The sequence below is a fragment of the Podarcis cretensis genome (assembly GCF_951804945.1).
Source record: "Podarcis cretensis genome assembly, chromosome: 14".
NCBI lineage: Eukaryota > Metazoa > Chordata > Lepidosauria > Squamata > Lacertidae > Podarcis > Podarcis cretensis.
In genome coordinates this window covers 36,335,669-36,363,102 of record NC_137183.1, presented here as the reverse complement: position 1 = coordinate 36,363,102, position 27,434 = coordinate 36,335,669, and the positions used below count along the sequence as shown (strand labels likewise).

General features: G+C 45.8%; 2 protein-coding genes across 21 annotated transcripts in view; one reads left to right on the top strand and one right to left on the bottom strand.

Annotated features, from left to right (window-relative positions):
- Window positions 1-852, bottom strand: part of GLYR1 (glyoxylate reductase 1 homolog) — a 41,337-nt gene extending 40,485 nt beyond the window's left edge. For 9 of the 18 annotated variants that reach the window (XM_079952567.1, XM_079952570.1, XM_079952569.1 and 6 more), the window contains exon 1: window positions 501-851. In XM_079952567.1, coding sequence (XP_079808693.1) covers window positions 501-556 — 56 coding nt within the window. In that variant the 5' untranslated portion in view covers window positions 557-851. Of the gene's footprint in view, window positions 1-500 lie in introns of all 18 variants that reach the window. The other 9 variants (XM_079952571.1, XM_079952572.1, XM_079952563.1 and 6 more) reach the window with 2 other exon arrangements.
- Window positions 853-876: 24 nt separating this feature from the next.
- Window positions 877-27,434, top strand: part of UBN1 (ubinuclein 1) — a 31,996-nt gene continuing 5,438 nt past the window's right edge. Inside the window, exons 1-17 of one of the 3 annotated variants that reach the window (XM_079952477.1) lie at window positions 877-1,184; window positions 4,164-4,982; window positions 6,775-6,861; window positions 8,042-8,137; window positions 9,810-9,944; window positions 10,354-10,457; window positions 11,629-12,067; window positions 13,696-13,766; window positions 14,955-15,084; window positions 16,208-16,326; window positions 16,474-16,602; window positions 17,064-17,207; window positions 19,306-19,356; window positions 20,075-20,117; window positions 20,957-22,216; window positions 22,898-23,153; window positions 24,214-24,303. In XM_079952477.1, coding sequence (XP_079808603.1) covers window positions 4,734-4,982; window positions 6,775-6,861; window positions 8,042-8,137; window positions 9,810-9,944; window positions 10,354-10,457; window positions 11,629-12,067; window positions 13,696-13,766; window positions 14,955-15,084; window positions 16,208-16,326; window positions 16,474-16,602; window positions 17,064-17,207; window positions 19,306-19,356; window positions 20,075-20,117; window positions 20,957-22,216; window positions 22,898-23,153; window positions 24,214-24,303 — 3,403 coding nt within the window. In that variant the 5' untranslated portion in view covers window positions 877-1,184; window positions 4,164-4,733. Of the gene's footprint in view, window positions 1,185-1,312; window positions 1,589-4,163; window positions 4,983-6,774; window positions 6,862-8,041; window positions 8,138-9,809; window positions 9,945-10,353; window positions 10,458-11,628; window positions 12,068-13,695; window positions 13,767-14,954; window positions 15,085-16,207; window positions 16,327-16,473; window positions 16,603-17,063; window positions 17,208-19,305; window positions 19,357-20,074; window positions 20,118-20,956; window positions 22,217-22,897; window positions 23,154-24,213; window positions 24,304-27,434 lie in introns of those variants that run through there. The other 2 variants (XM_079952478.1, XM_079952479.1) reach the window with 2 other exon arrangements.

The window sequence follows — 27,434 nt, the reverse complement described above, 5'->3', positions numbered from 1 at the left end:
TGTTTCAGATTTAACTCCTCCCCATCTCCCGACCACCCGGATAATGTTACTCGTTTTCGTCTCTCTTCTCCGCTCACACCAAAGCTTACCTTTTTCTGTCTCTTAAAAGTGAACTCCTCTCACTCGCAACATGCCCCAGGCCGCGCCGCCCTTCGAGTCGAGTCGCCCTTCGCCACCTCCAGCAGCCCCCCTACGAAGCGACTTCCTCCCCCCCCCCCTTAAAGGTGGCAAATTTCCCCTCTAGGCAAGTCTAGCCCCACATCCCGCCCCAAGTCCTCGCGGGGCTGACTTGCCCGTGCCTCCTCCCACAAGGCGAGTCCGTGTTTGTGACTGAGGAAGGGGGGGGGATGTCCCTCCTTCGCAGGGCTCTGCCCACAAACGGCGGCGATGGCCGCCTGCGGGCTTACGAGGCCTAGGCCAGAAGATTCAGCTTTCCCCGTTTCACCCCTTTCTAGAGGGGAGGCGCCCCCCAACCGCCCCGGTGCCACCCCGCAACTCACCACACCAGGTCTCCGAGCCGCAGGTTCACAGGAACAGCAGCCGCAGCCGCAGCCATTTTCCTGACCCGGCCGGCACCGTCGCTGTTGCTGCTGCTGCCGCCGCTGCTACCACCTCCTCCTCTACAGCCGATGCCGCCACACCCCTCCTCAGGCTCCCCCTCCTTCCGCCCCTCAGCAGCCAGAATTGGCAGCGACGACGATCCCTACTGCTATTCCTCTTCCTTCCTTCTCTCTCTCTCGCTCTCTGTCTCTCCCCCCCCCCCCACACTCTGCCGCAGAGCCTACCGGGACACTGGCTGGTGCGCGCGCAGCACGCACTCCGTCGCCGCCCCCTCCCCTCCTTTCCTCAACAGCAGCAGCAATACAAAGACCTCCTCCTCCTCCTGCTCTGCTTGTCAAAAAGCGAAGAGCGCGAGCGCGTTCCGTTGGCGTCACGTGACGCGGGCCTCGGGGGTTTCCCTCCAACCCTGGCTTGTTGTTTTTCGTTCTCTCCGCCCTCTCCCCTCGCACGTGACTTGAGGGAGCGAGGAATTGGATCCGGCGGCGGCGGCAGTTGTAGCAGCGGCGGCGGCGCTTGCGAGAAGGGTTAGCTGCTGAGGCCGCGGCAACGGTTTGAGGTAGCCGGAGGGAAGGCGGAGAGGTGCCGTGAGGCGAGCTTGGAGTCGAAGAAATGGAGGCGCGCCGGTAAGCGTTGCTTTCGGGTAGAGGGCGGGAGAAGGGACAAACCTCCCCAGGCGCTCCAAAGCGCCTCCCTCGTTACCAGGGGCAACGGGGCCTTCCTTTCGCCACCTCGCCGGCTGGGAATAACCGACACCTTTTCTTTGAACCCCCCCCCCCCGCCCGCTTAACCCGGACTTGGAGATGAGCTTCGGCCTTCTCCTCTCTTTCCCCCTAATACATAATGCAGGGCAAATGTGCGCGTGGGTGGGCAGCCCTTGCAGAGTGTTGGAAATTGCCATTTGTGCTTCTGCATTTATTTTGGGTGCATGGATCGGTGCGGGGGAGGGGAATTGGATACCGCCAAGGCTAAACAAGGAGGAGGGGGAATCTTTACATAGTCTCTTACACGCCACACCGGAACCCCCCTAGTGAGTTACATCAGTAGCTACTACCTGGGATGTCTGTAAACAAAACCTCCATGTGCTGGAGCAGTCTACGTCAGCGCTAGATGCTATGGGTAAATAAAGGGGGGGAAAGGACCATAGTTCTGCTTTTGTGGGCTTCCTGGAGAAGCTTTCTTGACTGCTTTTGGAAATTGGGAGCGTTGGATCAGACCAGCAGTGGAGGGATCTTGTACGCCTCCAGATGTTCTTGGGCTCTGCACTCCCATCACCCCTCAGGATTATTGGCCTGTTGCTGCGGCTGGTGGGAGTTGGGCCTCAGATTTCCCCACTTTGGGGGTTAAGTAGATATGTCAAGATAGATCTTGTACCCTTGCTGGTGTCTTTTGGACAACAGCACAATGGGGCTTCCCTATACTGAGACAGTGTACCTCAGAATACTAGGAGCAAGTCCAGAGGAAACAGCCATGTATCTATCTGACCCATCAGTGTGTGTGAGAGAATGTTGAAACAGGTGGACTTTGTTCAGATCCTGTAAGGCAATTAACCTATTTCTGTGTTCCAAATACTTTGCACTTGCATTAGTTACATTTTCTTAGTGACCAGAGCATGCCACACATGTTATTTCAATCATCCTTTTAGTCATAAAACGTGAGCTAGTGGTTTTATCTCTATATTCCAAATTATGAGGTGGTTGTGGTGAGGTTTGAAGGGTGGGTTGTTCAAAGGCCACCTTCTAAGTTTATGTGATTTAAACTTTGGACTTCCCGGCTTTGCTAAGCAGCACATCATGCCAACTTTTCTACCTAAGCTTGAGCTTAGCTTTGCTACAGTGAACCTCACTTAGATAAAGGAGGCGGGTGGGGAGTGACTAAATGCCAGGAAACAATAAAGAAAAATTGGCCTGTTGTTGCCATGGGGACCAGAAGCATGCATTCCATTAACTCTCTGGAAACTGAAATCAGTTCTATAAATAAAGGAATACTATATTTGAATGCCTGGGCTACTTGGATCTCGCAGACTTAATCCTGTTATTGTGCCATTGCCCTGACAGGAAAGTGGATGGGTTTTGTTCTGACACTCAACCTGATGCTGTCAAGGCAGAGCAGAACAGAGTGTAGTTGTTAGCATCCATCTGTCTCGAGAGACAATGGAATGTGTCTCCAGGGGTGAAGTCAAACCACTAGAGAGTCACAGCGCTTGCTGTGGCTGCAGAGACTTGTAATTCGTAACTGTTGCCTCCTGCATTGCCTTTGCTGCATTAGCGGCACTGAAGTAATCTCTCCGGGGTGCCAATCTGGGCAGTGTGTATGGAGGCTTTGGGTTACCCAGACAACAAGAACCCACTCTTGGCCTTGCTGCTGTGGTCCAAAGGGAAACATAGCAATACATTTGGCACCAGCGTGAGCTGCAGGAGTTGCTGGAAAGAGACATACAAGACAACTGTCCTAGGGACTCCACTCTGGATTTGTGTAGGGTTTACTCCTTAGTCTTTTCTTCTCCCAAGGATGTCCCACAAGGCAGCGGGTACAGATTTTTCCTTGGGGTTTACTCACAAAGCAACGGGTGGGGGAGTCATTTGAATGTGTAAGAGACTTTTGTAGCAGGTGCCCCCAAGGACATGACTCACACAAATGTATTCTCCAAAGCATGTTGTTTGTGTGCATCTCACTTTCTGTGTCATGGGGAAACAAAGTACTATGTTACTGCTGTATATTGAACAGTCAGTCGTTCAGCGGTGACATCTCCAGTTGTAGATATTTTATTTGGGGACAGTTCCTCATCCAAGCTGCCGCAATTGGCTTTTTCTCTCATCACTATCTAGAGGACTTTCTGTCTGCCAGTTTTCACTCTAGAGAGTGGATCATCTAATACTTTGTGTAATAATTTTGCTGATTATCTTCTATTGGCATGAAACATTTGCATCCACAATCTGTCAGAGCCCAAACCATGTCTATTGGTTACTGCCAATCCCAAAAAAGTAAGAGTTGCTTTGTTGGGTTAAGAACAAATGTTTATGCTCAGCACTCTGTTCCCAAATGTGCCCCGATGAGTGCTCAGAGAGGGTGTAATAGTGACTAAGCTTTTATTGGTTGGTCTCTGCCAACTGGTAAGGACAAGCATGCTTTTTCTGAACACGGAGCTTCCATTTCTGCCTGTTATGGCTAATATTTTTGGGCATGCATGTTCTCTATGAGTTTAATGCTTTTCTGAAATCATTTGTTTAGTAGCAATTATTACATTTCATGACATCCAACTGTGTAATTGAGTTTTGTGTGGAAGAATTATTTGCTTGGACATTCAGAGATCTCATCCAGTTACAGCAGGAGTGGGGAACATTTGGACCTCCAGATGTTGCTGAACTACAGCTACTATCAGCCCTGGCCATTGGTCATACATGCTAGGGCTGATGGCACTTGTAGTTCAGCAGCATCTGGAGGGCTAGAGTATCCCTACCTGAGTTACAGGGTACAGTCATTATTCAGTACAGCACCGGACCTGCCAGACAGGCCTCATTTGAAACATAGTCCATGGAGGAACAAAAATTGTGTGTTCACCTGTGCTGTTTTTGTGGCTGGAACTTTCTGATTTTGTCTTTTAGGTAGAAATATGAAGATACATCTTTGGAAAGAAGTTTCAGAGTGCTATCTACATGCCATGGATCTGGAGTCATTTGGGTCTGAATGCTAGCAGATCGGCATTTGTATTCAGCAGAAGACCGGAGCATATGTGTTCAGTGTTTTTTGCATTATGTCAGTTCCCAGTGTGGGAAATTCTCTGATGTGGAGTAACATTGCCCAGACTGACCTTTCCGGCCAATGTCACAATGAAACTGATTCCATAAAAGTTGCTCTGTTCAGAAAGTTCTTTCTTTCTTTCCTTCACGTTTGGCTTGAAGCAGAGTTGTGCTGCATAAACTTCAAGGACCACATGCTAACCTGCAGTGGTGTGGCTATGGGATGATGATTCTTCTCCTCTTATGAAAGCAGAGATTGTTGCGTTGTTTTTCTTAAAACGCAGGAATCTAGCATATCTATTAATTTCTGCATTTGGCATCCATCTGTGTGTGTGTGTTTTCCAGTGGTGATGCCCTCATGTATATACTAGTCCAGACTTTGGCCTAGACTGTTGGAAACCATGCCATGATAGCAACTACAACGTAAGTCTAGCCATGACGGAACCCCACAGGGTCCAGCTCACCTCTCTGTCTGGTCCACTGAGCACCACTTTACTGAAAAAGCCTCGCCGGGAAGACATCACAGGAACAGAGCACCCCCCGGAATCTGAACCTGCGGCTGCAGCAGTTCGCATTGCCCTCACCCTTTTTGAGCCAGATCACAAGCGCTGTCCAGAGTTCTTTTATCCAGAGCTGCTGAAGAACACACGAGGGAAAGGGAAAAGCAGTTCCACAGGAGAAAAAGTATGTGGACATCTTATTGTTCCTGTTGCACATTCTTCAGCTGTGCATTTCAAAACCCCCACAACAAAGCTTTGAGATCTCTTGAGAATGGTGGACACTTGGCTTGACAGCAGTACATGTAAAAAAAATCTAGAGGTCTTAGTAGACCTCAAGCCTTAACATGGGTAAAGAGTGTGATGCAGCAGCAAAAAATATTAATACAGTTCTAAGGTGCATCAACAGAATTATAGTGTCCAGATCAAGGGAAGTAATAGTGCCACTGTATTCTGCCTTGCCAGACCCCACCTGGAGCACTGTGACCATCCATCCATCTTTTTATTTGTATTCCAAATTTCCATAGCCATAACCATGCTCAAGGCGGCTCACAACATGGGGGGAATCAAAATTGCAAATGTAACAAGGCTAGCTATGAAGAAGCAAACTGTCAAAAAGTACACAACCAAACTAAACAATTTCCACATAATAAAATCTAAAAGAAAGATATGAAAGATTAATATCAATAATGGCAACCCCCCTCCACCACAAACAATACCCCAGGCCAGTTCTGAGCACCACAGTTTAAGAAATATATTTACAAGCTGGAATGTGTGTGGAGGAGGGCAACCAAGATGATCAGGGGTCTGGAAACAAAGCCTTATGAGGAGCAGTTGAGGGAGTTAGGTATGTTTAGCCTGTAGAAGAGAAGACTGAGGGGTTATGGCGGCCATCTTCAAATGTCCTTCCTTGGAGGTTTTTTAAACAGGTTGGATGGGCATATCTTACTGGGAAGATATCAGAAAATCTATAAGATATTGATGGATTTAATTATTAAGCAAATCAAATAAATGAGATGGGAAGGAGAACTGGGATGACTTATTTTAGAGAAGCAAGGGAATAAGATTTATAGTTAGGTGCATAGTTCTTCACTAAGTTTATCAAGTACAAAGGCACAATATAAGTCATTGTTGAGATGGTATTTGACACCTGCAAGACTCAGTAGGATATATTCAGTAAATCAATTTAAATGCTGGAAACATACAGTGTGGAATGCACATTTGTTGCCTATGTGGTGGGCTTGCCTGAGTGCAGCTATCACTGACATAATAGGGACTATATTGAGGCCCACTCCAATGTTGGTTTTATTCAGTGTAATTTAAGATGAGATGGGGAATAGATTGAAACTATTGTTTATGTATTCTGTTGATAGCAGACAATATACTGTGGGCTAGAAAATGGAAGAATCAAGAAGCTCTCTTTGAGTGGGATTGGTTAATAACATGTCTTTTAGTTTAAAAGAGGGAAGGCAGTTTTGTAGAAGGTTGATTTCTCTGGAAGAATAAGCTTTTTACTTGAATTTTGAAACACAAAATATGGATATAGTAAGGCTTTGTCAAGGATGGCTGATGCTAATATTTGAGCTGGGACTAAAACTTGAATCTCTATGGTCTTCAGATACATTCTTACTGCTAAACAACACTGAAAAGTTTGTTTACAATTATTTTTTGGGCACATACTTGACAAATTTCTTTCCCGTGTGGCTGCTGGGTGTGGGTTTTTTGTGTGTGATTGTGTGTTTTTAGTCTTTTAGACTGGAAGCCCAAGGGCAAGCTCTCCTGGTTTTGTCAATGCGCTCTCCTACAAGCATGAACCAAGTCCCCACCTTTGCAACACAGCGCGTCTACAAGCATGAATCTCCACTGAATATTCCAGACTCTCTCTTGGCCCTTAGATAAAAGAGGCATCTCTGTGAAACAGTGTAACAACTGACTCAATTCTGATGTTGTTCACCTCCCTTTTTGCTTCCCCCCTACAGAAAAAAGACCTTGCCGATCCCTTCAATGATGAGGAAAAGGAGAGGCATAAAGCAGAGGCGCTTGCCAGGAAGCTTGAAGAGAAATATGTACGTTTCTTCATTGTGGCTATGTACCAGAATGAAGTCTTGGTTTTAGCTTTCTTCATAGAAATGTTGTCTTTAACACCAGGGTGATTCTTGTGTTTATATTCATGTTAGGAGTGTGTATACAACTAAGAACTGCTGTGGTAATTACTATGGGCTGGTGCCTGATAAAGTGATGTGTGCAGCACCAGTATTCAGGGAATATGAATATTTACATCTCTCCCTTCCTTCAAAAAGCTCATGGTTGTGTGCATGGTTCTCCCCTATCCATTTTATCTTCACAACAATCCTACTGGGTAGGCTGAGATAAGGAATAATGACTAGTGGAAAGTTACCTAGTGATCTTCAGGCTGGTTTGTTTGGGCTGTGGGATATGGGAATTCAGGTCCAGGCTTCCACATCTGCCCCTGCCACCAGCAGGAGGTTCTGCAGGTGACAGATTTAGCAATGGAAGTGTATTTGATCCATTGGACCAAAGAGCTTCTATGAATGGTTGCAATTGGGGGGGGGGGGGCAAGAAGAAGAGGAGGAAGAAGAGTTTGGATTTGATATCCCGCCTATCACTCCCTTTAAGGAGTCTCAAAGTGGCTAACATTCTCCTTTCCCTTCCTCCCCCACAACAAACACTCTGTGAGGTGAGTGGGGCTGAGAGACTTCAAAGAAGTGTGACTAGCCCAAGGTCACCCAGCAGCTGCATGTGGAGGAGCGGGGAAGTGGACTCGGCTCCCCAGATTACGAGACTACCGCTCTTAACTACTACACCATACTGGCTCAAATACACAATGGAAGTGTATTTAATCCATTGGACCAAATAGCTTCTATGAATGGTTGCAATTGGGGGGGGGGACCAATGGCTAAAATGTTTTTATTTGGAATAAAGTTAAATTGATATTTTAATCTACACCTTGACAATACCTGATGGATGTTTATATGTTTTATTACAAGTACTGTGTATGTGTGTTTTAAATTCTATTTCCCCTCTCTGATTATTTATATGGGGTTATTGGGTTGTTCTTGTTTTTATTTTTATTTTGATTATGTATTTTGTGTTTTTATGTTGTGATTTTAGCCTGTGAACTGCCCTGAGACCTGTGGGTATAGGGCAGTATATAAATTTAAATAATAATAATAGCTTGCCTTCTTTGGGGCCATAAGGGGTAACCATCAGCCTTTCTTGTTTCAGGGTGGAAAGAAGCGCAGGAAAGATCGTGTCCAGGACCTGATAGATATGGGATATGGATACGATGAATCCGATTCTTTCATTGATAATTCTGAAGCAGTGAGTAGCAGTGGAGGGCTCTGGTTCCCAACAGTAAAGCAGGTGATGAAGCTGTCTGCCCTAGCAGCAGTGGGTGCTCCAGGTAGGGTGAACATCCAGGCCACATCTGCACAGAGACCTGGTTTGGAGGCTGTGTTTCCGGGTTCCAGAGCTATGTTGTTTTTCCAGCCTGCACAGAGGCCCATAGCAGGCATTTGAGCCATTCCCTCAGTCATGTCCCTCTGCCACAAAGGCCAAAACTATTGCTTGTTACTGTCTAGAGCAGGCATAGGCAGATTTCAGGCTTGTTGAACCTTTTTTTAAAAAAACTAGAATTGTGACATCCACCAACTAGAGCTAAGACTTTGGGTTGTAGCCAATGTTGGTCATACTCAGAGTAGACACATTAACATTAATGGACATGACTAAATTAGGTTTTTTAATTTCAATGGGTCTACTCTGCTTAGATGTCAGAATTAAGAAATAGACTTCTTTTGACCAGGAACTTGTTTTCAGTAGCAGAGCAGGTCATTCCTTACATCAGGCATGGCCAAACTTGGCCCTCCAGCTGTTTTGGGACTACAACTCCCATTATCTCTAGCTAACAGGACCAGTGGTCAGGGATGATGGGAATTGTAGTCCCAAAACAGCTGGAGAGCCACATTTAGCCATGCCTGCCTTACATGCACATATTCACATCTGGTTTTCCTCCAGACTTTCTTGATTTCAGTGACCTAATTGGGAGACAGATTGGTAGAGCATAATCTTTGCATGCAGAATGTCCCAACTTCAGTCCCCCTTCCATCTCCAGGTAGGGCTGGTAGTGTTCTCTTGTCTGACAGTAAGAGCTCTTTGACAGTAGAACAGTCTCCCTGAAATGTGGGTGTGGACTCTCCTTCCTTGGAGGTTTTTAAGCAGAGTTTAGACAGCCATCTGTCAGGGTTGCCTTAGCTGAGATTCCTGCATTGCTGGGGGTTGAACTAGATGACCTTTGGGGTATCTTCCAACTGATTCTGTGAAAGCCTGGAGAAGCGCTACCAGTCAGTGTAGATGATACTGACCTCGATGGGCCAGTGAAATGACTTGGTGTAAGGCAGCATCTTATCTTCCTGTGATTTCTAGGTCATCTTCAGGTTCATTCTCCTGCATGTGCCTTTTACTCTGTAGACTCTTTGGGTCTTAAATATTGCAATTGCTTGGGGAAATAAACAATTCACATTATTAAACAGTTGCCATTTGGAACCTCTCCCCAACCTACTGCAAATTGCCCAATGATCGGTAGATCTTCCCGTCCTTGTTCTAGAGGACCCTAGGACCTGGGTGCATGCTTAGAGCTTTTTCCCCTTTCTTTTCTTCCTAGAAGACTGGATTTTAGCATACATGCCTGAAGGGGGGGGGGAGGGTTTGGGAGTGGGAGCTGTTGCACCCAAAACAAAACAGGGAAAATCAGGGCACAAAGCTAGGCATTATAGTCAGGGCAGTTAATAAAGATGAGGGAAGAGAAGTAAAGCTGTTGCCAAAATGTATTTCTGTACAAAATGATGCAGCTGTAAGAATCTGGTGTTTTTGCATGTCCAAAGTGACTTCAAGTCCAATTCACTGGAAAAGTGAGCATGGTTTCATTGGGGTTCTTTCACACGTACACCCATCGGTTCTACAACAATGCTGACTGATCTCTCCTCTTTGCCCCCAGTATGATGAGCTCGTTCCAGCATCTCTAACAACCAAGTATGGAGGCTTTTACATCAACTCTGGAACTCTACAGTTCCGGCAGGCTTCGGAGTCGGAGGATGACTTTATCAAAGAGAAAAAGAAGAAATCACCTAAGGTCTGGGAATAAGACGCTCTGGGTGCTTTCTTTTTTAAATAGAGCCTTCAATAAAGTGTGGTTTTTGTTGGCTGACAAAATGTGACTGCAGACGAAGGGGTCAGTGGGTGGATGTAATATTTTGTTACCTGAAAGAAGCTCAAAGGCTGAAATTATGTGTGTACTTACTTACCCCAAGCAAAGCAGAAAATATAAAAATAGTAGTTCAGCATAGAGGACATAAAGACCTTCAGTGCACTTTTGACAAGTCAGGAAGTAGATGGTTTATAATTTACTCTGCTTGCAGTTCATACTGTAAGCAGCACAGAGTGATCCCTTTAATGGAACACTCTTGCTAACAAGTGATTAAATCACTTAGTGTCTTCTTAGTACTACGTAATGACAATTGTTAAAATTATTTAATCCCCAGAAACGAAAATTAAAAGAAGGAGGTGAGAAGATGAAGAAAAAGAAGAAAGATGATTCTTATGAGAAAGAAAAGAAATCTAAAAAATCTAAGTTTCCCAAAACTGGGTAAGTCAGCTATTTGTATCAAAGTGCTTTTTTTAATAGACGGGTATCATCTTTCTCCTAGATGGAACTTCTTTTGTGGATTTAAAAAAGGGAAACTCTAGAAAAACAATTTTAAGCCTTGGAGTGTGATATCTAAATTAGGCTCAAATCCTTCTTTTTGCCACCAATTTTCCAGATTTGTGTTAATCAAATCTCTGTCATAAACAAGCCAGGAAGGTTGTGAGGGTGAACAAGATAAGGATTATGAATTATTTTGCATGATGCAGAAATAAATGCTATAGATGATTTTAAAAATGAGTTGGCAAGAATTTATTTTGATACAGAGCTTGTTCAGATGACCCAGCAGCGAAAAGGGGTCAAATGGTCATAATTTCCTTTGTGATAGAACAGTAAAATGAAGAATGATTCTAGAAGAAATGACTCTTAAGTTATTGACTTCCACAAATACGTGTAAGGTAAAGGTAAAGGTACCCCTGCCCATACGGGCCAGTCTTGACAGACTCTGGGGTTGTGCGCCCATCTCACTCAAGAGGCCAGGGGCCAGCGCTGTCCGGAGACACTTCCGGGTCACGTGGCCAGCGTGACATCACTGCTCTGGCGAGCCAGAGCCGCACACGGAAACGCCGTTTACCTTCCCGCTGGTAAGCGGTCCCTATTTATCTACTTGCACCCGGAGGTGCTTTCGAACTGCTAGGTTGGCAGGCGCTGGGACCGAGCAGCGGGAGCGCACCCCGCCGCAGGGATTCGAACCGCCGACCTTTCGATCGGCAAGTCCTAGGCGCTGAGGCTTTAACCCACAGCGCCACCTGCGTCCCTTACAAATACGTGTACGTTCACGCAAATAACTTTATTTTACCTGTCCTCTAAAATAGCACAAAAAAATCTTCCTCTTACCAATTTGCAGTTAGGACAGAATGTGTCACCTTATATAAGCTGCACTGCCTCAAGCATTGCTGAAGGTTGGAGAGTTTATACGATTTACTCACAGGCTGAAAGTCTGTCTGCATTTTCCTGCAAGTTCCATGGAGCATAGTGTGACATCTGAAATAACACGTTTAGGATTCTACCATAACAATCAAATTAAAGTTCAGTGCTTGGGCACTGTTAGGTTGTAGGTGCTCAAATGGCTGGACACCTTACTTCCCTCATATGTACCATGTTTCCTTTATAGTTTCACAGCCCTGAATGCAAGCAAGGAGAAGAAGAAGAAGAAATACTCTGGAGCCCCGAGTTACAAGGAAATGCTGAAGAAGTTTCAAAAGGAAAAGGAAGCTCAGAAGAAGCGAGACGACGAGCCAAAGCTTATTGTCCCTTCTCTGGCTGAAACTCCAACACCTCGGGAAGTGGAAAGCCTGCCCGATCCGCTCCTCTCTTTCTTTGGCCACAGCAGTGACAATGAGCTCCTTCAAGCTGCCTCAGCCATGGACTCCCTGACTGATCTTGATCTAGAACAGCTGTTCAATGAATCTCCAGAAGAAAGCCCTTTCCATGACATGGAAGATGGGAGTGACCCCCTTGGGATGGGTCTAGAGCAGGACATCAAGCAGCCTCTCTCCCTCCCTGAAGGACTTCCAGGATCACTGGAGAAGCGCATTGAGGAACTGACACAGGTAACAGCAGATCATACCGGATGTGGCAAGTGATGTCTCTTGCAGGGTAGACAATAGGTACAGTTCTTCATGCTAGGAAGCAGCCTTAGGCAGAGTCAAGAACGCTGGTCTATCTAGCCCAGTCTTGTCTTCACTTCCTGGCAGTGGCTTTGCAGAGTTTTAGGCAGGGGTTTTTCTTTCCTTTACTTGGGGGTGCCAGGGATGGAAACTGACCTTCTGCATGCAAAGCATGTGATCTCCCCTATGGTTGCTGCTTGCTTCAATGTTTTGAAGTGGTTCTTTATGGAAAGTCAGTTTGAAATACGGTGCGCACAGGACAGAAGGCCGTCAGATTCTTGCTGTGGTCTGATGTGAGGTGGCATTATTCAGAGAAGTTGGATTGTTAATGAGTGGCAACAGCCAAGCTGGCAGTCCTAGAACCCAACTGAGCTGGGTGCTTAGGCAGTTGTGAGGTGTGTGTTCACATAGTGCCGTTCTGAGTTACTTATTGCATAGGTTTGTGGAGTAAGTGGCTGTACTGCTACACCTGTGGACTCTGGAGTACAGTTTGAGGTTTAGGTGGAGAGAATCTTTGTATCTATAGCCGAGCTACCTCTGTTCTAGATTAACTATGCGTGTCTGAAAAGGTTAATGCACCTGATTCCAGTAATGGGATGTGGAATGATTTCCATAACTTTTTTTTCCTTAGAAAAAAATCCTTAAAATGCATATTTGCATTAAAAATACCTTAAGACCCAACTGTACCCAAAAACACAATAATGAATGGATACATTGTCAATCTAATTGTGCAGTTTCAAAGTTATAATTAACTTTTTTCATATTGACTAAGAAGCATATAGTAAAACATTCTCTCTCATGACTTACCCATTATATTGATTTGTGACTGGGAGGTTGTTCGGGGTGTGCATAAAATTAGAATCAAAAATATGCATATTCCAAGCAATTTAGCACATAGGAAAATTTTCTAGAAAAATTGCATCCTTTCCCATTTTTCCTCCAAGAATGCAAAGGGCTTTTTGAGAAAAGGCACTTTTTGAAATTATATTCCTCGTTGAACCACAACCTGTTGCCTGAAAGGATGTTTGAGTCTGGAGAATCACATTACAATAAAATCTAGATAATCAATTAAATGCAGATGTTAAAACACAAATGGCAAAAAGGCAACCCAAGCAGAAAGATTCCATTCTGCTTCTGAAGATGTCCAGACTTTGGGGAACCTTCCAGAGCAGATTGGGGCTCAGGGGGTAGAGATTAGGAGAAGGGGAAGCTCCATTGCATTTGCTGGCATGATGTTGAATCTCTCCCTCGGATTTTGGCCGTGTTGTGGAAATGAATCTTGGCTTCCAGAACTGCAGGGGGAAAGTTGCAACGGAGGCATCAATTCTGACTCATTTCAATGATAATATTGCTGCAGCTTTCTACAGCTTTGGGCATTAACCTAGTTAGGAGGAATTGAAGCGCCTTTCCTATGAGGAAATGCTATGGGGCTGTGACTTCTGTAGAATATACTAACTTCCTCCCCCCCCTTCCCCCCTTTCCCTTACACCCTACCCCCCGCCCCCGGGTTGGCCCTTTTCCTACATCTCTGGTTATTAACTATTCTGTGTTGGTCTTTTTGTGAACTCCAGGCTGCCAGGGTGGCTGAAGGAGAAGGCAAACACAAGTTCTTCAACCAAGAAACGAATAGCATATTGTTGGAGTAAGTCACATTTCCCAAATGTACCATCCGAACCCTGTGAGCTCAGAGAATGAAAGTGAGAGAATGGTGTTTGCATAAGGCAGATGTAGGCAGAAGGTACTAGTAATTCTCTGGGTGATTTCCAGTAGATTAGGAAGGGTTACTGTCTTCCAGCCATCAGCAATAGCAGCAACAATACGACTTCTTTGCTGCTGAAATCTGGCTGCCGAAATGAAAAACCTTTGGGGCATAACCAGGAATGGTCATGGCAAGGGCCATGTTTTGCCTCATCTAGGGCACATCTAATGGGGGCCAGTTTGTGCCAATTCAAGGTGCTGGGTCTTAAGCTTCCAAAGCTCTGCTTGACCTCAAATACTTGAGAGAACTATATCTACCATAGGTTTCGCTCCACATGTTCGGTCCTAATAGTGCAAGAGACTACTATATAAAAATGAGTGGCAACAGCCAAGGAAATCTGCCCATAGTCCTTGGAAACTCTTGTTCAGATTAGCTTTTGACTTCTACATAATACGTCTTTTAGACTTTGCCATTAGTGTTTGCCACTAATTCCCCCCCCCCTTGTTAATATAATTTTTACATATCAGTTATTATTCATGCAACAAAACTTCACATCTTATACAATCTTTTTGGACTTCCATCAGCCCCTCTGATGGTCTTCCGTTCTTATCACTTATTCTGCATTTCTTAAATTCCTATTGCCTTTAATTATCTTAACTAACAGTCCCCCTCATTACCTTTTTTTTTTTTTTTGCAATATTCAAATAGTCCACCTTACAAAACTTCTTGCAAACATACAAGTGTAATATGATCATCACAATTACTCTCTAAATAGTCCGTAAATTTATGTCAGTCTTCTGTGAATCTCTGGTCCCGCAGATTTCGAATTCTTCCTGTTAATTTATCTAATTCTGCATAGTCCATCAGTTTCATCCTCCATTCTTCTTTTGTCGGTAATTCTTCTTGTTTCCAATTTTGTGCCAATAATATTCTGATTCCGCCCCCCCCTTGTTATTCTTGTTTCATTTGTTTTTAACCTTTAACTTTTTTATTTAGATTTTAAATTGAAGCTTTTTTAAAGGGCCTTTGCAGTATTTTACTTTACCATGTTTTGCTTGGGCTCCCTTACTCTGCTGTCAAAGGGAGGGATTTGGATCAGAGCTAAATAGTTTTGCCTTTTTCTGCCCTCAGTATAGAGCTGCAAACTCGGGAGTTGAACAGCCAGGTCCGCTCAGGGGTGTATGCTCACCTGGCCTCCTTCCTGCCTTGCAACAAAGACACCCTGCTCAAACGTGCCCGCCGGCTTTACGCCTATGAACAGGTGAGTGGTCACGTAAATGCAGTGCTACTAGTCAGTGTAAGCTAATTCCCTCCTGAGGCCCACATGCCAGTGGCGGATGGGTTCAGAGGCAAAAGTGGGTGGACCAATAAATGTTTTAACTTTGTACACTAAGGCAGTTTTGTCTCACACATCAATTGTCAACCCAAACAAGCAAGAAGCATAATCAGAGCTCAAGGACATCCCCATCAGGTAAAAACAAGGAGGGAGAGTCCCAAGAGACAGATGGGTTGTATTTGGCACCCAGGCCCCTGGTGTAAGTGATAGAGGTGTCAACCATAGAAAGAAATGTCCCATGTCATAAACTGGATTTGTGAACATCTCTTTTTGGGCTCAGTGGCTGCTCATGGAGAAGGGAATGTGTGTTTCTGAATTTCAGTGCCATCGTCATTTCTAATAAGGGATAAAAAGTTTCCACATGAGGGCTGGCCTAGATTTCCCTTGCAAAAAAACAAAATATTGGTGATGAAAAGGGAATTTTATTTATTAAAAGCTTTTTTATACCTCTTTTCCAAATAGCCCAAAGTAATTCCTAACACATGAAAGAATAGAGTCAAAGAGCTACAGGTTAAAACAGGAGATGACCCAAGCCAGCCAAATGCCCATCAGAAGAGAAGGGCCTTGCCACTCCACTGGAAATGTGATGAAGTAGCTTTCCAATCTTCTTTAGACTGTAGGTTCTATAATTTTGAAGCCATGTCTGAAAATATTTGACTCCTAGCTCTTGCTGTCTGAACAAGCTCTAAATATTATTATTATTATTCATTTCATTTCTATACCGCTTTATATTTTTAAGGAAAAAAATCTCCAAGCAGTTTACATTAAAATGTCAAATAAAAGAATCCAGAAGAAAACATTATAGAAGAAAGCCAAATATAAAGTATAACATTCAAAGCAACATAATTAACAAGAAGTTAAATATGAAAGATGGATGGTAAGCAAACTACATCTGAAGTCTAGACGTCTTTTAGCGGTTAGGCTTAAATGAGTAGGTAAGGGGTGTGCAAAAGGAGTGCTTTCCTCTCAAAACCAATCTCACTGCCTATATGGGCACAACTTAGCATGAATGCTGGGTCAGAGTCCTTAACTCTTTGTTTTTCTGCAGGGAGGGCGGATGAAGGACCCACTTCAGAAACTCAAGGAAGCCATTGGAAGGGCAATGCCAGAGCAGATGGCCAAATACCAGGAAGAATGCCAAGCGCACACCCAGGCCAAGTTTGCGAAGTGCGTTTTCAACTTGTTTTTTGTTTTAGTCTCTGCTTTCCACTCTGTGTACACTCAAAGCTTATACTAGTGGGGAGGGGGCATATTTTAGAAGTGGATCCAGTTACCATTCTGCACTTCAGTGTCCCTCTTCTCTTCTCCTCTCAGGATGTTAGAAGAGGAAAAGGACAAGGACCAGAGAGAACGGGTTTGTTCAGATGACGAGGAAGATGACGATAAAGGAGGAAAGCGGATCATGGGACCTCGGAAGAAGTTTCAGTGGATTGATGAAATCAGGTTGGCAAAGTCAGTGGGGACAAGACTGGGTTTTAGAGCCTTGTTCCCTGGCTTCAGGGAAAATACACCTGTATTTGCCTTTCTGGGCATTACAGCTTTATTTGTTGCCGAGTTGGTTCAAAGGTACGGGGGCTGCAGTTCTCACTTAGGTCTTGGTGTGTTTTGAATTTAAGACCCAGGGTGGGGTATCTGGTATGAAGATGTCACCTGGCTTCAGCATTTTGGCCTTGGCGTTCATCTTGAATTTGAAGCCCAAGATTGCTGCTAGATTTAGGACAGATCTGTTGTCTGGTTCATAGTGGTGTATACACTATAGTCCAAATACAAGGGCTGAACTTATTAAGGCTGTGCTTAAAATAACCTTCCCAAACTGAATCAATTGAGGGCAGTCTACACGTGGGGTTGGGGGACAGGGGGCAAAGAGTATGGTCTGGGTAACCTAGGTAAACTTCCTCCTCTAGGGATTTGCTCTGTCAGGCGGTGAAAATCAAGCTGGACGGGTATGACCGTGAAAAGAACAAGGCTCAGTCAATGGAGGATTATGTGAAGACTTTCCTGGATGCAGAAATCAAGCCACTTTGGCCAAAGGGCTGGATGCAGTCCAGGTGAGAGGGAACAAGGCTGACTAATCACTATGTGCTGTAATTTAGACATAGCAGAGGCATCCCCAACATCCGAAAGGTACTCTAGGCCCCATCTCTGACCCTATTGGCTCTGTTCCACAACATCCTGAGGGACACAGGTTCCTCAGCCCTGCTTTCAATGTAGAGAAGGCAAGCCCACAATAATGGTCACTTTGAATGTCGGGAAATGGCAGTTCAGCCATTTTATTGATACCTGTAGTTAGGGCTGTGCAATAAATTGCCATACCCTTGAATACCGGTATTGAAATAACATTGTGATAGTGTTTCAACAAGGCAATATACCCATGAACGAAAGGTTGAAACTTGACAGCTTATGAGGAGGTAGCCCAGCCGAACAGATACTTTACATATACTTTGCAGGCTTTGTTTGCTCTCTCCCCTCCTATAAGCCCTCACACAAACTCGGAAACTCTTTCAGCTTCACTGGTATGTTTCTTGCTACTTTCCTCAGTGAGAAGGTAGTCACATCTCTCCTTGCTTTGTTGTCCCTCCCCTCTCTGAGAAATAAAGATAGAAGCCCTTAGCTGCAGCCAGTTTTAATCCCTAGCAAGCACACAAACCAACTCTTTCAGCAGAACTTCCTGCCCTCAAAACTCTGAGCTCAGCTAATTATGCAGAGCCAGCTAACAATCCAGGAGCAACTCCCCTGGCTAGGCTATCAAAGATCCAGGGGAAAAGTAAACAGGGAATGTAAACAAAGAACTGGAGAGCACTTCTTCCTTTCTTCCCTCCCACTCACCCACCCTCACTGGTGGAAAAAAGGGGAGGAAGTGTGTTTATTCCCCCCCTAAATAGCTTTCCTCTATATTAAAAAGGAAGGTTTATTTATTTATTTGTTTAAAGGAGACCATGTCTTTGCTTGCTTGCTTGCTTGCTTGCCCTCCCTCCCTCCCTTTGATACAAAGGGAGAGATTGATGGAGTGAGGGCTTTTGCAGGGGGTGGGAGGCTTCTCTGTCAGGGGGAAATGGAGAGGAGAAGATTTAACTGGTTGCCTTCTGCTGAAATGGGAGGTTGGCTATTGTGTGAGAATGGTGCGGAGGGTGTTTGTCGGTAAGCAGTGCAAGCAAATGTGTGTCTACTCACAAGCAAGCCCTACTCCCAGGACAGTTGAAGTTTAGCTGAACTCAGTGGGGCTTATGCATGCATAGATTCCGCTTAGACCTCTGAGTGGGGAAGCAGATGCAACTTTACTAGTAAATCACTTGAACTATTTTTAATTTTTAATTTAGTTGAAAATATAGTATATGGAAGTCATTTTTATTAAATCTACTACTTCCTTACATTGTAAACTGCCATGGGGAGGCGCAGCAAGGCCCCCCCACCTCTGCCGCCCCAGGGAAGTGCAACACATCATCCTCTGTGATGGGGCCCTCCACCACTGTGGGGATTCCTGGTCAGGCCCTCTGCCTGCAGATAGGTGCAGTGAGGACCTCCTCCATCGTGGTGATTCCCAGTGAAGCCCTTGTCTTCCTTGGGGAGGTGCAGCGGGGCCATTCTCCCCCGCGGGGCAGTCCTCAGCCGCCATGGATATATATCATGATATATTGAGATATCATGATGTCTATTTGGTGATCTAATATGATATTGAAAACCAGATATCACCCAACCCTACCTGTAGTGTCAGTGGCATGACTGCGAGTAGAGCTTCTCCTGCCACAGTGGGCCAGGCAGCTGCATATGATGAAAGGCGACCTGCAAAAGAGGTTGCTTCAGATGTTTAACAGTCAAAGCAATTTTAGAAGTCTAAAGGGGTCTTCAGAAGGACAATATGCAGGGTTGCAACATGATTGCTGATGGCTCACTTGCTGCTCAAGTTGGTCGTCATCATCTTTGATTTACATACATGGTTTCTAACCCACAGCAAGTGTTGTCTGCATGTTTTTGTGTAACTTTTCTTTACAACAGTGGGGTCTAGAAACTTCCTTTTAAAAACAGAAAGATTCTGTTCTCGGGATTCTGCTAGAGGCACTAGGATCTTAAGCTTGAAGGGCTCATTTCTGCTGCTTGGAGATTGATCCCCAATAGATCTGGCTCACCTTCCTCTCTCCTTTTTTTCAGGACCCTCTTTAAAGAAAGCAGGCGAGTGCATGGTCACCTTACATCAATTCCGTGAGTATCTGTCCGTGCTTGCAGTACAAGAAATCTGCCCTGTGCTCCTGCTTTTTAGCCCTTGGTCACGTTTTGTCACTCAGATGGCAACTGTGCACGTGGATATCCTCCAGCATGGACAAACATGAACTTCTGCAGGGCCTTCTGCCTTATTGCTGTTTTTTATTTGTGGATCAGACATGAGAAATGGTGGAATAGCACTGCCAGCACATCTTCAGTGGAATAGCAATGCTGGCAAAATGAGATAAAGTTTGAAGGAACAATCTGGGATCAGTATGTGCTATACTGCACAGCAGCAGGCATCCTTGGCGAATGTACATGTGAAGCTGCCTTGTGCAGAGTCAGGTCACTGACCCACATGGCCTAGTACTGTCTGCTCTGACTGGCAGCAGCTTTCCCACTGATTCCCTGCCCTCCCAGCTATGTGAGATGCTTTTAACTGGAGATCCCACAACTTAAAGGTGGGACCTGGCACATGCCAACCAGGTCCTCTGCCACAGAACAACAGCTCATCTTTATATGTTTCTGCACCCCAAACAAACACAGCACTCCCCAAGGTTGTTCACCATTTGAGCACATGTATCAGTTGTAACTGGTCCCCAGGGATTGTCATAGGCACTAGAAGGCTTAAGGTTCTCTAGCTAGCCTCCCCTGGCAGGTTACATCATGCTGACCTGGAAGTAAGATAATCTCAACTCTTACTTGTGTTTCCCCACAGAACAAAGAAGAAAGTCATGGCGCCTCCAAAGGTGAAAGGAAAGGTGAGCAGTTACACCTGGGCTCCTATTAGCACTCATCCCTGATTGCGTCTTCTTGGGACATATGAGAATATGGGGAAGATTCAGTTGCTTCTTGTGTACATTGAAACAGCTCTCCAGGACCCACTCCTATGAGTTGTGCCCTGAGTTTACATGGTGCTTTTCTAGATTTGATTGTCAAAGCAATGTAAGCCCAACTAGTTCCCTGCTATGATGGCCTTGGAGTCTAACATTAGACTTTTAAGCATGTGTGTTTGGCAGGGGTAGAGGCAGACAACTAAGAAAAGTGAGGCCAAGGTCCAAGTGAACAAGATGAGTGTAAGCCAATGTAGTTAAAGGATGCTTAGGTACTGGCTTTGAGGGTTTTGAGCCAAAAACGTCATGGAAAAGAGGTGTAGCAAATTGGTATCCTTTCTGGATTAATTGCCTTCAAGTAGGCTTTGTCCTGATAGAAGAACTGAAGTAGTCTCTACAGCATTCAGCACTACAGCTGGAGGAAGTATCATGTTCTAGGAAAATGCATGTCTAGCAGCATCCAAAGCTCTCTCCAGATGTTCATATTCCTGCATTGCTTTTAATTTTGCTGTTGAAATTGCACAACTCGGGAATGTATGGTATAAAGAACTCTGCCACTTTTAACTTAATAGCAACCCCATTTTAATATTCTCTTCCTGGTACCAATTGTGCCTTTGCACAGCATGTACACAGCTCCTTCTGTAATCCATTTTATCTAGAGCCTTTGGCCAAGTAATACTCGTTCAATTTAAAATAACTAAGAAAAAAATAGCTGGGCAAATAGCATTAAGCCTACAACCTGTCTAATCTCCCTTTCTGTCTCCCAGGAGTCATCCTGTAAGCCAGATAAGAAGTTGCCCCTTCCTGTGCCCTTGATCCACTCAAGCAGTGGAGTTACGCTTTCTCCAGAGTCGCAGGGAGTTGCAGTTGGCCTCAGCCCTCAGACCAGGGAACTCTTGGCCATGAGTTCAACCCCAACTCCCAGCAGCACAGCTGCTCCTCCCACTTTCAGCATGGACGACTCTCTGGATGAAGACTTGATCCACAATGCTGCCTCATCTTTGGAAGCTGTCTCCAAGGAACTGGCTGTTCTTAACAGCCGGACGGGGGGAAGCCCTGACTTCACCCTCCCCGCCACCCCAAAGGTGCCTTTGGAGAAACCTCCCGTTCAGACCACATTGGAAGAGAAGAGGAGCTTCTCCAAGCCAAGCCCCTCACCTGCCCCATCTCCAGCCGGCAGCTCTCTGCAGTCACCGCTCAACTTCCTGGCTGAACAGGCCTTGGCACTGGGCCAGTCTCCTCCGGACAAAAAGACTGAGAGCTCCAGCTACAGAGAACTCTCCTGCCAGGCTACCCCTGCAAAGACTCCGGATGCCCACCAGTCTAAGCCGAAGCATCACAGCCTGCCACGCACCGTTCATGGGCCCCAGACCTCGACCCCAGTCCAAACGCCCCAGGTGAAGGTGTTCCCCCTGGGCTCCCAGCAGCAGCAGAAAAACTTTTCCACATCCCCTCCCTTTGTCAAGCTGCAGGGTCCCAAGATCATCTCCCCTTTGCCCCAGCGGCCTCCTCTCCATCAGCAGGTCAAGACCCCTACCAAATCGCCTGGTTTCCATTCTTCTTCTTCCTCCTCCTCCTCCTCCTCTTCGACCATCTCCCCAGGGTCTGGCAGCGCCCACAAGACCCCCAATTCCTCTTCTCTGACCCTGAGCTACACGGCGAAGCACCCCAGCACCCCTGGTTCCTTGGGGCAGTCGTTCAAGTCGCCTTTTGTGGCCTTGTCGCGTCACATGGCAGCTTCTTCCAGCGGCTCCACGTCCAGCATATCCACAAACCAAATCTCCTCCTCCTCCACGGGGAGCCTGCTCCCAGGCACATCGCTACCTTCTCCTGGGCAGGCTCCCAGTCGCTTGTCTCCAAGTTCCATGGTGAAGAAGGCCCTGGTCTCCCAGAAGCTGACCCTGGTTGCTCCACCGGGGGGTCCGAACGTCAGTTCAAGCGGAGGGACGCAAGGAGTGGCCAAGTTGCTGACCTCTTCTTTGAAGCCCGCTGTAGTTAGCAGCACTGCAACCTCAACACCTGTGCCGGTAAGTGGTCCCTCCCAGAGGCCTGATGTCAGCTGTTCCTTTTTCTTTTGCCCTGTGAACTTCCCTGTCTACCTTGATTTGGCGGCGGCTGCTGCTGCTGCTACTACTCTTTAACTCACTGTTACCAACTCATGCCAGTGAGAGCCAGTGTGGTGCACTGGCACAATGTGGTGCAACCTGGGAGATAAGGATTCAAATCCCCACTTGGCTACCAAGATCACTGGGTGACTTTGGGCCAGTTGCTTACCTCTCAGCCTGACCTACCTCATTGGTTGGTGGCTAGGATAAAACAAAGGCAGAAGAATCATGTGTGCTGTCTTCAGCTCCTTGGAAGGAAAGGTGAGATGTAAATATAGCCAATAAATAAATGTCCTCTTTCATTCAGGAGACATGTTGCAAGGCTGTCCACCCCCTCAAAATCTGGAAAGTGATTGCTAGAGCTTTGTGCCTGGCACAGTTCTGAGGGACCTGCACCAGGTGGCATTGGGTGGGAGAAAACAGCTTCTCTTAGCTATCGGCAGTAATTTCTGGAGGCAAGGGAACTTTCTTTCCTGGAAAGATTGAAACCCATCAATTGAATTCTGAGGTTGTGCATGAGCCTCTGTGTCACATGCTTTCATGACGGATGACAGTGGATCGTTTCTCTGCTCTTCTGATGGTTGCTTTCTTTCTCCTTCCCAGAAAGGAGCCAGCGGAGCAGTCCTGCTTACCAGTTCATCTTCCTTGAACGTCCTGTCTCCTGCTTACAAGCCCGGCAACCCGAAGCTGCCAGCACCAGCCCTGAGTTCCACCCCGCTAGGAATTATCTCTCCAATCCATTCCTTCCCTCTTCATGTGATTTCCTTCAGCTCTGAATCATCCCCCAAGTCAGGGGTGTCGAAGGACGCCATTGTCACAGGACCGGCCCCGGGGACTTTCCATCATGGCCTTGGCCACAGTAAGTGTTTGAGAGGGAAATAGGGGCCCGCACTCCAGGGAAACAGCCGTTGTGAGCCCTGGAGGGCTTAATTTGGCCCTCAGGCCAGAGTTTCCACACCCATGCGTTTAATGGTCTGGGCCTACCAGGGTATGGGAAGGTCCACTTGCTTCCATGTGAAGCTGCCCGATCCTTGAGGTCTTCCTCAATGGCTCAGCTCAGGGTGCCTCTTAGGATGGGGTATCCTACCAGGAAGAGGTAGCCTTTCTTTTGGTGGTGGAACTGCCTCCTATTCCTCATCAGCTATTGCCTGTGCCTGCATTTAGGTGTCAGGTAAAACAGGCTTGTCTGTTCAGTCACTCAGTAGCTTTGAATGTACTGGGTCAACATAATCTGCTGGTTTTTTATTTGCTAGATGTCTATGCCTTTGTTGTATTATAGTGCAATTTTGGAGCTCGTGTTGTGAGCCGACTTGGAAGCTACAGTTGTGCTGTGGAGTGTAAATAATTTTAAAGAAAAATGTGGGAAATGGGAAAGCAGCAGGAATGGCTTGCCCTGGGCAAGAGTAGAGGTCCGACTGACCTGTAACCTATTCCATGATGGCTTGGTATGTGTGAATGGAGCCCTTGCCATCACAAATCTATATTTTATATCCCTCACATTGCCCTGGATCAGTTGCTTTTCAGTAGAGTCAGTTCATGCATTGGGCTGCCAGTAATGCACAGGGATTATTAACCCACTCTTGGTTTGCAGGGGCTCCTCTGAATGTCAAGCTCCACAACCAGCACTGGTTGGACAAGCCAGGCTTCTTTCCTCTTCTCCCCAACAAGTCTCAGCTCGAACTGAATTGTGCTTTGTAGCCCATCAGTTGAACTAGTTCCACCTGATTGTTGGCTGCAGAACTTGACAGACATTGGGGAGGGAGGGGCAGCTCTTCTTCATTAGAATCCACCAGCAGACATCATCTTCTCTGCTTGTTTCTGTCTTCAACATACATTTGTTTCTCCTTTATTCCATCCTCCTCCTCCTTTTTCTCTCCTTTCTTTCTCTTTCTCTTTCTCTCCTCTTCCCCATTTTCTAGGTCTTTTGGCTGGCTTGCCCTCCAGCCTGCGCCAGGCAGCGCCCCTCCCACTCTCAGTGCTGCCTGCCCATTTAGCACACAGCCTGCCAGGTAACTCCTCTGCTGCTGCTGCTGCTGCTGTTGTTGTTTGTCTTCTGCACTCGTGACTCACCCCGCAGGTGCCCTCCTGCTTTGCAGCAAGAGAGCCGCCACCCTTGCCATTGTCTCCAGGTTCACAACTCCTGTGGCTTAGGAAACCTCTGTAAAGCCCAGGATGCTCTAATGCCATCCATTTTTTTTTATTTTGTAAGGAACATATTTTATTCCAATTTCAAACAATTTTATTTCAGGAGAAAGATATGAAAATATTTATTGAAGCTGTGCTGGAACACAGGAAGCTTAAATAACCCTTCCCCTTAAATATTAGAAAGCTGTCTTAAACAGAATCAGATCATTGGTCTGTCTAGCTCAGTATTGTCTGCACTGACCGGCCATGGCTCTCCCAGGTTTCAGGCAGGGTTCTCCCCCCACCCCTGCCTGAAGATGCCAGGATTGAACCCGAGGTCTTCTGCATGCAAGGTAGATGCTCTGCCATCAAACTACATACAGCTGCTTTCTCAGAAAAGCCCCAGGTTACAATTTTACTCCCCCCCCCAAGGCCTTTCTTTCTGTGAAACACACACATGTGGATTAACTGTTGCCCACAAGGCACAAATACAGGGCTGGGCTGGCTTTTAACATGGGTGGCTACCCCATAGCTTGTCTGCTGTATGTGGCCCCCAAGATATTTTCAGTGGCCCATGGAGAACTCGCAACATTTGACACTTTTCAAGGTGGGGGACTTGCAATCTTGCCTCAATGAGAGTTTTAAATGTTTTAAAAGGATTTCCTTTAAGTGTTCCTCAAACGTCCACCTTGTTTTTGAGCTGCAAACGTCTGTGTTGACTGGGCTTCTTGAGCCCTCATCAATCCTAATGTCTTTATTTCCGGTAACACTGACGCTCTAACTGCCAAAGGGGAGCTGGTCTTGACTGATCAGTCCCAAGAGCTGTTGAAAGCCTTGCAGCATTAAGTGGGACGAAGCATCACAGCTGCACTTTAACCCAGCGGTAAATTGAGTGGTGAGCACTAAATGAGCTAGCGGGGAGCAGAAACAGGAAAGAAAGAGGGGGAGTTCTTCATGACGGGGAAAGGGAGTAATTAATGTGGAGGTCAATAAAGTAACTTAGGGAGTGGGAGCATAAATTGTTTCATTTGAGAATGATTTCTAAGGAAATGAATGGAGAGGAAGCAAGAAGGTTGGTGTAGGAAGTTCTTCAAGTAGGCTTTAATGTTTTTAGTTGGAAGACAAGGAATTACATTTGTGGGTAGGGAGAGGAAGAAGGAAGCATTAATTCCATTAATAATAGTTCCTTACATGCTGGTTGTGGCCTCCACCTTACGTATCACTGATATATTTCTTTTTTAAAGAAAGAAAGAAAGAAAGAAAGAAATACAAATAAGGTTTCTCTTTTTCTCCCAGCCCTCTGCTCGGAAAAGGTTCAGCAACCTGCCTTGAAACAAGACATGGATGCTCCTGGCTGCACTAGGTGTTTAGAGGAACTATATGGCAGTTGGCAGCCTCTTGTTAAACTTACAACATAGAAGTCAATTGGGGATGTGTTTTTTTCCCATTTAGGAGGTCGTTTCTGTAGGTTGCCCAATCTCTCTGAAAGTACAGAACATGGTGCCATGGCAACTTGGTTGCTTCCCCTGCCCCCCTCCCTGCTAATTAATTTATTGCTTGTTTTTATTGCAAAGTTGTTGCTAATAACTTTTGGTGATGCTGCTGCTGCTGCTGCTACTTCTGTTTGTTGCGGAGGGGGGTTGTGCTGCTGTGTTGTGTATCCTAAACGTAATTTTAAATTGCGATGTTTTAATTGATTTGGATCTTGTGGAGAACATAGGAAGCAGCCTTCGTTCACAGTCAGACCATTGGTCTACACTGGCGGGCAGAGGCTCTTCAAAGTTTCAGGAGAAGTTGGTGATTGAGGCTGGAACTTTCTGCATGCAAAGCAGATGCCCTGCTAATGAGCTCCAACCCTTCATTCACTGCCTTGGGTATCTGACATACTCAGAGTGTAAAAATAGCATTTACATTGCTTAGGAACACTTCACTGCATAGTAACAATACTTCAGATAACAGCACAGAGTGCAGTTATTATTAGCTTTTCTTCAAAAGCTCAAAACACTCGGGGTGGCTGAATTTCAGCAAATCCTTAGCCAGGCCTTGAGGAACTTCCTCAAGTAGCGGGGTTGCTACTTTGTTGTTTTTTACTCGGAGTAAAAATATTCCTCTCTTGGAAGACCCACATTCAGGAACCCTTTCCCAAAGGAAATCCACCTCATTGCTTTCCAGTGGCCAGGGGAATAGCATGTATTGGTGCAGGAACTTTTGAGGTCTCCTGGATGCGATTGGATGGGTAGATAGCTGAAGCTTTGTAAGCTGACCTTGAGGAAACATTCTTTGGAATATGTTCCAGAGCCGGGGTAGGTGAACTGTGGCCCCCTAGATGTTCCAGGACCCTAACTCCCACCATCCCTGACTATGAGCCTTGCTGGCTGGGGTTGATGAAAATTTGAGTCCAGCAACCTCCATCCCTCCTCCAGAGGATGGGTTTTGCTGTCTTGCTTGAGGTCTAGAGGCTGAACTTTGCAAGTGTGCATCACACAGAGTGCTGTGCCAAATAGCAACCTGCAAAGGAGCTGCCACAGGGAGAACTCTCTCTTTTTGCCTCCGCTGCTGTGCTTTTGTCTTAGTCTACACCTATAATGCAACATGGTCATAGAATGGACTGTTAGTGCCTGGCACATTTAAATTTTATTTTTTAAAGCATTTATTGAAGAGGGGTTGTAGCCTCCCTGTTGTGTGAAAGGGTTTGCTTTTACTTAGCACAGTATGCCATTCATTCACCTGTATAAGGAGTACAGTGCATTGTACCATCCTGGAACTCTACAGATTTTGTCACCACATTTTGCTGCATGTTTAAGACAAATCATCCATAACTCACCAGTACTTGATTACACCAGTGATGCACTATTGTGAACCAGGCTTACTCACCAACCATACGTGATATCAAGAAGAGTCTTGGGTGTGTTTTTGCCTGCCCACAAGACCAAGGATGAGAGAGAACTTAGCTAGGGGAACCTAAACCTTTGTTGTGCACATTCATTAGAGCATGGGAACATGGGTACCATGTTTT